Below are 12,424 nucleotides of genomic sequence, written 5' to 3'. Positions count from 1 at the left end.
CCTTTCCGGGCCACATTGCGTACACCCCCATGGTGTGTTCCTCACCCTTACCTTCGGCTCGACTTGGCACAGGGCCCGAAGGACTCAGTCCCTCCAGAGGCCTTCCGCCGCCGCTTTTATTCCATCCTGGCCACGTATCAGGGCTCTGGAATTGTTTACACTGACGGTTCGATGGTTGCTGGTCGTGTCGGTTATGCGCTCACTCTAGGGGACCATTCCGAACAACGTTCCTTGGCGGCTGGCTGCAGCGTTTACACTGCTGAGCTGGTCGCCATCTTTCGAGCACTAGAGTATATCCGCTCCTGCTCAGGTGAGTCCTTTGTTATCTGTAGCGACTCCCTGAGCAGTTTACGAGCTCTCGACCAGTGTTTCCCTCGTTCCCGTCTAGTGATGGCTATCCAGGAGTCCCTGTCTACTCTTGACCGTTGCGGCCGCTCTGTGGTCTTTGTTTGGACCCCAGGCCATGTTGGGATCCCCGGGAATGAGAATGTTGACCGCCTGGCGAAAGAGGCCACCAGTCAACCACCTCTGGAGATTGGCCTCCCGGCGACTGATTTGCGGGCACTATTACGCCGCAAAATTTTCGCTTTATGGGACGCTGAATGGCGCAACCTGCCCGTACCGAACAAACTCCGTTGTATCAAGGCGTCGACGACTGTGTGGCGGTCGTCCATTCGGGTCTCCCGCCAGGAGTCTGTTGCCCTCTGCCGGCTGCGCATTGGGCACACTCGGCTGACACACGGCCACTTATTGCGCCGTGAGGACCCACCTCTGTGTCGCTGCGGCTCCGTTTTATCTGTGGTGCACATTTTATTGGAGTGTCCGCTTTTAGCTGTGCTCAGGCAGACGTTCGCACTGCCTGACACGCTCCCTGCCCTTTTACTAGATGACTCTGCCATGGTGGACTTAGTTTTGCGTTTTATTCGGGCAGGGGTTTTTTATAGTTTAATCTGAGTGTTTGTTTTTTAGCGTTGATTCTGGCTTTTAGCCTCTGATTTTAAACTGAGTTTTTAATGTGTTCTTTGTGGTTGGCTTTTCCTCTTTTTTTTCTCTATGGTCGGCCAACCACCGTCACACTCTGTGTGTTTTACTTTGTTTTGCCTGATCTCTGTCGGAGTCTTTTTCGTCCTGTGTCGTCTGACGTCTTTCCTGCTGTTTGTTTTTTCTTCTCTTTGGGCGGTTTTAATTTTTTTTGGAAAAAGGGACCGATGACCATCGCAGTCTGGTCCCTTTAATCCCACAAACCAACCAACCAACCTGTCCAACGTGTGGTGTACCTCTCGCAGCCGTGTAACAAGGCCTAAGAACAGTGACCACCAAAAGATCCTAACCGACAGGGACCCGAGATCGTGACACTTTGTCCATGATAATCTGTTCCAAACCCAACAGGAAATGCTGCTATCATAGAATTCAGTTCCATCTCAACCGCATTCCGAGGGAATATTGTGAAAGGCAGCTGCATTCTTCGGACATCTGGAGTGATTTATCTTGCAAAAGGCGATTGCTCACGGCAGCAGATAGCACGTCTTGAGTGGACCAAACAACACAGAAGATGAACAGCAGCCGATTGGACGTATGTACTGTGGTCCGACAAGACCCGACTTTGCCTCTTTTTTAAATGTTGCAAGGTGCTGAGTGCACCGACGACCCTGTGAGGCGTTCGACTCACTGTGTGGAGGATGTAGTGCAGACCGAGCTCTCATGATTGTTGGGTGTTTCGTTTTTTATACCGTGACCTGGTTCCACTCTCCAGTTTCACAGTGGACATGAAGCGGGAGCTAATGATCAGTGAATTGCTTCAGCTGGATGTGACACACATGAAGAAAATTGTGGACGCTCTTTCCACGCTGTTCGGAGACCGTTACCAAAGCCAGAAGCAGCGTTACGTGGTATTACAGTGCAGTTGTCCTGCGGGGTGATTAATTTTTTTTTTTTTTTGCCAGGTGCGCTTATTAATGTCTGCACAAATCAATTTACTTTGAGGAGAATCTGAGGAAAAGTTCAAGAAGCTGTTACAGATTGAGCAATGCGCCCTTTTTATTCCAGTTTTAAAATTACTGCGGGGACAGCCAATGTAATATCCCTGCAAGGTACGAAAACAGTCAGTCAAGTTCGTTACCAACAATACTGCGCTAACTCTTTTTGTGTGGCTTTAAAAACCTCTGATCCTGTCCCGTCGTGATTAGGGAAATCTGACATATCACTCGGCATCGCCTACAGCATTGCCGATGCTAGACCCGTTACGCCATTGTGGGATCTGACTCGCAACTGCTGCTTTTCGGTATAGCCCTGTGAACAGCCTACTCCCGGAAGATGGGGTCCTTCCACCACAAATCAGGCGCCAATAACTGCCGCTCAGCTTTGTGATACACATTCGCTGCTCTCCTGATCATCCGAACAACCGCGTCCTTTTTCCTGTTAGGAAGATCCACCTGCCACAACAATGGCCAAGGATTGCAGTCTCAATGGCAGTTTACATAGTGTCTCTCTGTTCTGAGCTCCAGTTTCCCAGATTGTCAATTCTTGTCATGGAGCAATCACACTACCTCCCTGGTGTTCACCCTGTGCTTGGATCTATCTCGACATATCCTTTAGTCTGATAGATTCTGTTGACCCATGGTTTTCGCCCAGTTTCTGGCTGTCACTGAAGCATCTCTCAGGTCGGAAGTGGTTTATGCTGACTGCTCTACTGTCGACAGACGAACTGGTTTTGCATACACACATCCAAGGTACAGTGTACTGTGCTCCCTACTGAACAGATGCAGTGTATTCAGTGCAGAATTGAAGGCGGTGTATTTGTGTCACGACAAGATTTGCGTCACTTGATTCTGTATGTCTCCATTCGTTGGTACTATTTTGTAAGAGTCGCTCATGTAAAGGCATTTTTTGAATAATTACTTAATTGCATATAGATGTTTCACTTAGTAGACATGTTTCAAACACACATTTTTATACCTCCCCCAACTAATCAAAATTGTAAGTTATTTCACAGGAGGCCGATTTCAACAGGACTGAAATCGCAATAGTTCAATGACTAAACAATTTTAGTTTCGTGTTGGCTCTTTCGTTGAACATCTTCCCCAGTGAGCGATTTGTATTGAAATTTCACGGGCAAAAAGACAATGAACAATGACGGAAGAAATTCAGAAAGGCGATGGGAGAAAGGGAAGTCATTTAAGAGTCTAATAAATACAATGAGAATCAGTCCCATCGCTATTGGAATGGGCTTTCGTGGCGTGGCAAAATATCTAAGCGAAATTTTCAAACTACTCGTATCTCTAAATGTCGCATACCTGGAGAATTTTTCCTCTGATGCAATTTTACATTGACTTGAAGGCACATTTCAGCATGCAACTGCTTTCTGGATGGAGCAGCCCCTCCACCTTCACTCTTCCCCTCCCCTCACTTCTACTTGGTGCCTATTTCCTGATTTTATTGTTCTTCAACTACACTCTAATTCATCACTTGTCTACTGTGTCCTTTCTTTCTGAGGACTGTTCCCTGCTTGATGCATGTAGGATGAACGGATTGTCGATCTCATAATGTGGTCCCTTTAATCCCATCAGTCCCTATTTGCTATCGCGCATTGTGGTAGTAACCGTTGCCCTAGATCCGCTGGCGTTGAACTCCTTGCAGCTCACCGGATCTAGGTTGGGCTGGCCATCCTGATACACCAGGACTCGGTACAAGTACCGTGGTATCAAACCCAAAATTTTATTTCTCTCCCAGGCTGCGAAATCCTGTGGTTGCGGCTGCCGACGAAACGCACGCGCTACGCGACGGCAATGTAGCCTGGGTGAAGAGTGGACGTGGTTGTGGTGTGTTGCAGGCGGACGGGCGCACGCTGCGCGGCCGCTGCACGCAGAGCGGCGGCGGGGTGGGCCGCAACCTGGCGGACGCGCTCGCCCGCACGGGCCCGCCGCCGCTGCTCGTCTCCGCCGTCGGGGACGACCAGTTTGGACGCTTCCTCCTCGCCGAAACTCTCTCCCATGTTGTGAGTACAACTTATATTCCTCCTCCTGCTTTTTATGTCCGGGATTAGCTATATGTAACTCGATGTATAAATCGTGGATGAAACCATCAATGTACCCTGGAACAGTGTAAGTAGGCTGTTTATGTTTTTATATTGGTAACGCTACGTAGCGCTCTGTATGAACTGACTGTGCTGTGTGCAGTCTGTGGCTGGTTTGCATTGTTGTCTGCCATTGTAGTGTTGGGCAGCTGGATGTTAAAAGCGCGTAGCGTGGCGCAGTTGGAGGTGAGCCGCCAGCAGTGGTGGATGTGGGGAGAGAAATGGCGGAATTTTGAAATTTGTAAGACTGGATGTCATGAACTGCTATATATATTATGACTTTTGAACACTAGTAAGGTAAATACATTGTTTGTTCTTTATCAAAATCATTCATTTGCTAACTATGCCTATCAGTAGTTAGTGCCTTCAGTAGTTTGAATCTTTTATTTAGCTGGCAGTAGTGGCGCTCGTTGTATTGCAGTAGTTCGAGTAACGAAGATTTTTGGTGAGGTAAGTGATTTGTGAAACGTATAGGTTAATGTTAGTCAGGGCCATTCTTTTGTAGGGATTTTTGAAAGTCAGTTTGCGTTGCGCCAAAAAATATTGTGTGTCAGTAATTTTTCAAAGGGAACGTTTCAACAGGAAGATTTACATATTCCAAGAATTCCGGAAAGTGTATGACACAGTGCCATATTGCAAACTGATGGATATGATGAGCAGCGATATGAGACTGTTCGCTGATGAAGCCGTAGTATACTGGAAAGTGCCGTCGTTGCGTGGCTCTAGGACGATACATGATGACTTAGACACTATCTATTTCGTGTAATGAATGGCAGCTTGATCTAAATGTAGGAAAATATAAGTTAATATAGATGAGTACGGAAAACAATCGTGTAATGTTCGAATACTGCATTAATGGTGTGCTGCTTTACACAGTCACGTCAGTTAAATACATAGGAGTAACGTTGCAAAGCTATACGAAATTGAACGAGCACCGAAGGACGTTAATAGGTACGACGAATAGTCCATTTCGGTTTATTGGAAAAATTCCAGGAAAGATGGAGGAGACCGTATATAGAACACGAGTGCGGCCCATTCTTGAATACTACTATAGTGTTTGTGGTCCGCCGGCCGGAGTGGCCGTGCGGTTCTAGGCGCTTCAGTCTGGAGCCGAGCGACCGCTACGGTCGCAGGTTCGAATCCTGCCTTGGGCATGGATGTGAGTGATGTCCTTAGATTAGTTAGGTTTAATTAGTTCTTAGTTCTAGGCGACTGATGACCTCAGAAGTAAAATCGCATAGTGCTCAGAGCCATTTGAACCGTTTTTTTGTTTGTGGTCCCCATTAGGTCAGATTAAATGAAGACATCGAAGCAGTTCCCTGTCACCGGTAGGTTCGATCACCACGCGAGTGTTCGGGAGGTGCTTTGTGAACTCAGATGGGAATCACTGGAGGGAAGACGACATCATTTCCGTGAAACACTACCTGGAATTTTGTGTGTTTACTATCCTGTAAGCACACTGTTCCAAAACGGCACTGAAAAAGTTCGAGATACAAAAAGAATACGTACGGAGGAATAAATTAAGGGCAACATCGCTTCTCCGGAAACTTCACACAAAAACTTGATTACTTAGAACACCTATGCCTATACGTTGTTTTCGCTTTGAGCACCAACAATGAGAGCTTATTTTCCTAGATCACCTGACGACGTCTGAGACCACAGTGGAGTCACAGAATAACTAGGTTCGCATGATATACAGAGCGTGTTAAGGCCACACTTTGTCAGCTGTCTCTTAGCAAATGCATCAGTCGCTATAAATCAGGTGTCAAGTGTTCAATACTGGAACAAATCGAACACTTGCTCTGGTTTTGTTTATTCCCGTTTAGCGGTAGCTTGTATGACACTACGCATCTCTTCAAGCATTTACAGTGTTTCGTCGATTGCTGCAGACAAATCGAGGTGCTTTGAAGGTAGTTAAGTGCCATTTCCAAAAGTGTGGAGTTGAATGCAGCACATCATGCGTACGAGTATCCTCTGTTGAGAGAATAAGAGAGGTAAGTTTTGAAGTCGAGCAGATGCAAAGATCTAGTGGGATATAAACTGAAACGCCAAAGAAACTGGTAGGCATGCGTTTTCAAATACAGAAGTATGTTAACAGGCAGAATACGGCGCTGCGGTCGGCAACGCCTAAATAAGGCAAGTGTCTGGCGCAGTAGTTAGATCGATTACTGCTGCTACGATGGCAGGTTATCAAGATTTAAGTGAGTTTGAACGTGGTGCTATAGTCGGCTCATGAGCGGATGGGACACAGCATCTCCGAGGTAGCGACGAAGTGGGTATTTTCGCGTACGACCATTTCACGAGTGTACCGTGAATATCAGTAATCCGGAAAACATCAAATCTCCGACATCGCTGCGGCTGGAAAAAGATCCTGCAAGAACGGGACCAACAACGACTGAAAAGAATTGTGCAACGTGACAGAAGTGCAACCCTTCTGCAGATTGCTACAGATTTCAATGCTGGGCCATCAAAAAGTGTCAGCGTGCCAACCATTCAACGATACATCATCGATATGGGCTTTAGAAGCCGAAGGCCCACTCGCGTACGACTCGAAGCTTTATCGCCGCTGGAAGGAGGTTTTGCTTGCCAGACTGCGCATCGGGCACAGCCCTTTCATACATAGCTTGCTCCTCCGGGGGGAGGATCCACCTTTCTGTCAAGTTTGTGGCGTGCCGCTTTCAGTTCAGCATATTGTGGCTACGTGTGTCCTGTATACTGATAATAGGGCAGCCCTTGGTCTCGCTGGAAATCTGCCCACCGTCCTCGCAGATACCGATACCAGCAGGCCTCATCCCTAAACTGGTGGGGAAGGGCGGCAGACTTTAGTACGTTATAAACTGCTCTGCATGTGGGGATAGCCTTCGTCCCCTACCATGCGATTTCATGTCGATTTTTCGTCAGGGCGCTGATGACCGTGATGTCGAGCGCCCCCTCAACCCAACTCACCATCCATCATCATCATCATCATCATCATCATCATCATCATCGGAGCTTTACGCCTCGCCTGGGCTCGTCAACACTGAAATTGGACTGTTGATGACTGTAAACATGTTGCTTGGTTGGAAGAGCCTCGTTTCAGATTGTATCGAGCGTATAGACTTGTACTGGTATGGAGATAATCTCATAAATCCGTGGACCCTGCATGTCAGCAGGGGACTGTTCAAGCTGGTGAAGGCTCTATAATGATGTGGGACGAGTGCAGCTGGAGTGATATGGGACCCCTGATACGTCTAGGTCCGACTGTGACAGGTGACACGTACGTAAGCATCCTGTCTGATCACCTGCATCCATTCATGATCATTGTTTATTCCGACGGACTTGGGCAATTTCAGCTGGACTATGCGACACCCCACACGTCCAGAATTGCTACACAGTGGCTCCAGGTACACTCTTATGAGTTTAAAAACTTCCGCTGGCCACCAAACTCCCAAGAAAAGAACATTATTGAGTACATTCGGGATGCCGTGCAACGTCTTGTTCAGAAGAGATCTCCATCACCCTCGTACTGCTACGGATTTACGGACAGCCCTGCAGGATTCGTGGTGTCAGTTCCTCCAGCATCAGTTCCCTTCAGACATTAATAGAGTCTATGCCGCGTCGTGTTGCGGCCCATCTGCGTGCTCGCGGGGCCCTGCACGATATGAGGCAGGTGTATCAGTTTCTTTGGCTCTTCATTGTATAAGTACTGGGTCTGGTTTCAACTACAGTGTGTCCATAACTAAAGTTCCATTTTCAAAGCACTGTGGAAGACAGCCACTGCTCAGAATGAATTTGAACAGCATAATATTGACGCAGGGAGAACGTTATGGAATAAAAAAGTAAAATAACGATAATTTGACCAATAGTTCTCAGTGTAAGGGTCAGAATGTGCACACTAAAAGACACTCGACACCCAGGTGTTCCTCAGTTTCCATTCGAGACGCCCAACATCCTGTCTCCGTGAAGGATCGCGAGCTACTGGAGTAGCCAAGCACAAGTTCCGGACACTCAAGGCTATGAAACAAGACATTGGTCTGATGTCTGCTAAAGGTCTGGAGCAAATAAGAAAATTCGAAAACACAGGTTCTTTTGAAGTGCAGTGGTGCACAGCGAGTAAAGCAGTTGATCCGGCACCTGTCGAAGACGTGGCGACAGGATTACAGGAGGGGCAGAGCGGTGTTGTCCAAACATGCAGCGCAGGGGAGTTCCCCGAACGTTGGACATGACTGTCACCAAGGTGCATAAAATTCTACGAAAAATCCTGCACTGCTATTCGTACAAAATTACCCATCTTCATTAGTTACTCCCTATTGACTTACCAGAAAGATAAACGTTCTCTCTGACATGTCTTGCTGGCACGGAAGTGGACAGTGAATGACCATGGAAAATTCTGTGTCCAGATGAAGCCCATTTCCGTCTCCTGGGACATGTCAGTATGCATAATAGCAGAATATGGACAATGGAAAATTCGCATGCATATCAACCAGTACCGCTACATTCCGCAAATATGATGGTGTGATACGGATTGACGGAATCGTTTATCGTAAGGGCGTATTTTTTCAAGGAAATGAGTCCTATGGGTCCTGTAACCAGTACCGTCAGTGGAAAAGGCCATGAGAGTCTTTTGCACACCATCAGTATTCCAACCTCCAACAGCGTGCATGTGTGAACAGGATCATTTTTATGCAAGATGGCGCTCCTCCACAAATTGCAAAGCCAATTAGGCGGCTGCTGTAGAGGCATCTCGGAAGTGTTAGAATCATTAGCCATCCTTTCCCTACAGCCCGGCGGTCCAGGTCGCCTGATCTTAATCCGTACGACTTCTGGTTTCGGAGTTATATGAAATATGTGTTCAGTGCTCCAATTACGAACGTAGCTGAACTGATAGCACATATTGCGCAACGCGTTCTAAACGTGACCCCAGAGACACTCCGATCTGTTGTGGAACTTGCTGTTTCTTGATTCAACTTCTGGCATAAAACTGTGGGCAGCATACTGAACATGTCTTGCAGCAATCTCACGACAGTTAGAAACGGATGCCATCTTGCTTTTTATGCTGTTTTTGGCGTCAGGGCAGTTGAAGACAGATTTTTCCCATCCGATGTGGTACGACCTTGCCTTGGTGGATGGGCTTACCCAACTAACAGTATCACAATTATTGACTGCCGAGCTTGTGCAGTAACGTACATTGAACAGTACGGATGGTGTAATGTGCAGCTCAAACCATTGCCGTCCATCTGTCCTTTGTTGCATATCCCATTTACGTTAAGACGCTTATATTGCCATCTATTGGTCAAATTTTCGTTTTTTTTTCCTGATGTTCGAATTTGATGTTTTAATCTCTTTCTACAGCAGTTTTGAAACTGAAACTTTAATTATGTATATCCTGTGTATTACCTCTTGGCCAGGAAAGGAAACTCCAAAGTCAAATTGTTCTTAACTCTGGCAGTGCACTTTCATTCAGAGGTGATAAATATAGATTCAGACACAGACTGTGAACTTAAAAATGTTTTTCGATATAGGACTGTAAATAATAATTGTGGGAAAAATCGTAAACAAACTGCATTTAAATGGGGATTAAGAGGTCGAATGGTATTTATTGGTAATAGTTTAGAGATTAATTGCCCTGCCCTGCAATCGAGAAATTTTTGTCCCAGAACACGTGCAACAGATAGTTCTGAGGCTTCCAATAGGTTTACTGTCACAAGGATGGAAAGGCACACTTCAGAATTATTTAATCCAAACTGTTTTACAAGTAGTCAGTGAACAAGCTACTGGATTTTTAAGAACTAGATCTGTGACGAGCCATTGTCGAATTTGAGGCAAGTTGTAATTCTAGGCAACCTCCCTCGAAGCAACCTTAGTTGGAGGTAACGCACATGAAATACAAATAGTTATCTTTAGTGTGCTTTATCCCACCATTCTAGAATATATTTCACATAAAGCTCCCTTACGTAGAGAAGAGCCGAATTGCATCAACAACAGCAGTGCTAGCAGACCGAATGAGGACAGATACTTCACGGATGTGAGATTTTGTAATCTTGCATTTTTTTGTGAGAAATAAATGACTTTTGGATTTATTTTATTATTACCCTATTATGATTTAGAACACATAAGCGAAAAGAGAAAGTGCAACGACCTGCTACAGAGTCGCTGAACATTGACGAAGTAGCACATATTCAGTGTTTTTTAGGCTTTCATATAGATAATCAGCGCGTATGTAAATTGGAAACAGCATTACACATCAGAGTAAACGCAGCCAAAGAAAGTGCCACCTCCTCAAATTTGCACTTAACTTTGACAAAATGTAGTAAAGATCACTTACCTCCATTGACTTCTAGGCGCCTAACTTTTTTTTTCGTACAGTACTCCATTTGTTTTATTTTTATATTTGTTTCGTATCTTTTACAAAGATAGTCGAATTCTTAAGACCTCTATTCTCACTTTGGATCTCGATTAATTACCACAATGTCCAATGGTGAAGATGGCATGTAAGTGCTGTTCTGATGGCGAGCTGATGGTGGTTTTAACTATATTTTCGATGCGCTTAATATCACTTCGTGGGATTTTTGTCTTCAGCCTCTTTTCCCATGGATCTTCTATAATACTCGGGTTTTTAGGTATCAAAAACAGCGCACATTTTGCGGATTGAGGTCGGGGCAATGTGCAAGCCAGTGCGTCTCTAACACTGCGACTGAAATCTTGTAGAGCTCTACCATATGTAAACCATACGTTTCTTCTTATTTTCAGGAGCACCTCCTGTAATAGAGCTTGAAGGTTGTTCTGAATGAAGTCCCTGCAGACAGTTCCTATAATACGTGCTGGAAATGTATGGCCCTAACAGTCACTTGTAATTTGTAAAGGGCCCACGATCCCTTACCCAGAGATAAATACATTTTGCCTCACACAAGTCGATGGTAGGTAGAATGGGTTGTCAAGAGCTGCGAGCGCTGAGTGAGTGAATGTGATGATAGTCTGGGCGTGGCCGACAGGAAGGGAGAGTATACCGTTGTCGGAATCGCGGGAGAAAGTATCCGTGATGTATCGGCTGTGTGTGTTCCCATCGCCGCGCGGTCACCACATTACCAAATCGTGATTAGTGATATTACTGACGGAAGTTCAAGAAGTTTGTGGAGAGACGAAAATTCACGCACCCGCACCGGCCACGCATTGGAGTGCAGTGAAGATTGAGTATGCTAACTATTGTTATACAGTGTGACCAAATACAAAAGTCTGACATCTGTGTAGATTAACCGTAATTAGAAGTGTAAGACGAAAGTAGTGTCTGTCTCAGATTGCATCTACCACAATATCGCTCAAATAGTGTAATATATCTTGACATTGATTATTGCAAAAAACCCTTTCCATTGTGTTTAACATTGTTGAGCAGCAGCATTCTGATTAGAAACAACTCCCAGGATAGCTAAAACCGAGTAGCACTTATCAATTAGGTCCCGGTCACATAAAAATTAGAACTCATGCTGCTATTCGCGTATTAACAATCGATGGAATTTAACCGGGAGTAATTCAAATCCTAGCCTACACATTAATCTTAAACTAATGACTGTGGTGCAATCGGCCCATGTGTGTTGGTTGTGGAAATTGATTATTCCATCTCTTCAAAACGTTGCCTTGCCTGTGAACAAAATTGAAGAGTCAAACAATGGACTGGCAATTTGTGCAATAACTCATTGGTAAAAGTTCTCCCGTGGTGCGTGAGCGGCAGACGTAAGGTCGTGCACACGTTGAAAATTATACGGATACGTGAATTGCTCGTGAAGTATCCTTCGTGCTCAACTTGAAGATGAACCGCATACCAGGGCCACTCGTCTTGCGCTGTTGCCTGGCTCTTAGACACCCCGTAGAGCGTGCTCTTCCTAGTCACGTGTACGAGCAACACGTGATCTTGTCTCTACAACACGGCGATAGACAGCACGAAGGTTGGACAACTCAGCTGTGTTCGGCATGGAAACGCCATCTGATACAGCCGTGCGACTCGTGTCCCTTACCATTCGTGCGGCCGTATATGAAAGTAGTGTCTGCCTGCTCACGAAATGAATGTATTGCCATGTTTGAACGGAGCACTTTCAGTTAACTCACTACCTGTAAGACATACACACAATGGAGACGTTGAAGACGGACGAACGACGAATGTAACAAAAGTCTCCCTACTAACATAAAGCCATCTAGGTTACAATGAGTCGAACGGGTCCCTATATAAATAAAGTTGTTGTGCTGTACCTGGAAAGCTGTTGAGCGTCACCTTTCATTAATAACTCGAAAACGTAGGACATTCGTTTTTATTAACCTTTTCTGCTTGTTTTGGTGTAAGGAGCCATTTCCGAAGCCGGCCGCTGTAGCCGAACGGTTCTA

The 12,424-nt window shown here is 45.7% G+C and overlaps 1 protein-coding gene across 1 annotated transcript in view; it reads left to right on the top strand.

The window, feature by feature from the left end:
- Positions 1 to 3,129: 3,129 nt before the first annotated feature.
- LOC126235311 (uncharacterized) overlaps positions 3,130 to 12,424 on the top strand; it is a 306,085-nt gene continuing 296,790 nt past the window's right edge. Inside the window, exons 1-2 of the mRNA XM_049944033.1 lie at positions 3,130 to 3,180; positions 3,830 to 3,994. Of these exons, the coding sequence (XP_049799990.1) occupies positions 3,130 to 3,180; positions 3,830 to 3,994 (216 nt within the window). The remainder of the gene's footprint in view (positions 3,181 to 3,829; positions 3,995 to 12,424) is intronic.

Source organism: Schistocerca nitens, chromosome 2, assembly GCF_023898315.1.
Source record: "Schistocerca nitens isolate TAMUIC-IGC-003100 chromosome 2, iqSchNite1.1, whole genome shotgun sequence".
NCBI classification, from domain to species: Eukaryota; Metazoa; Arthropoda; class Insecta; order Orthoptera; family Acrididae; genus Schistocerca; species Schistocerca nitens.
Note: the sequence above shows the minus strand (reverse complement) of the source record. Positions and strands in the feature narration are given on the sequence as shown.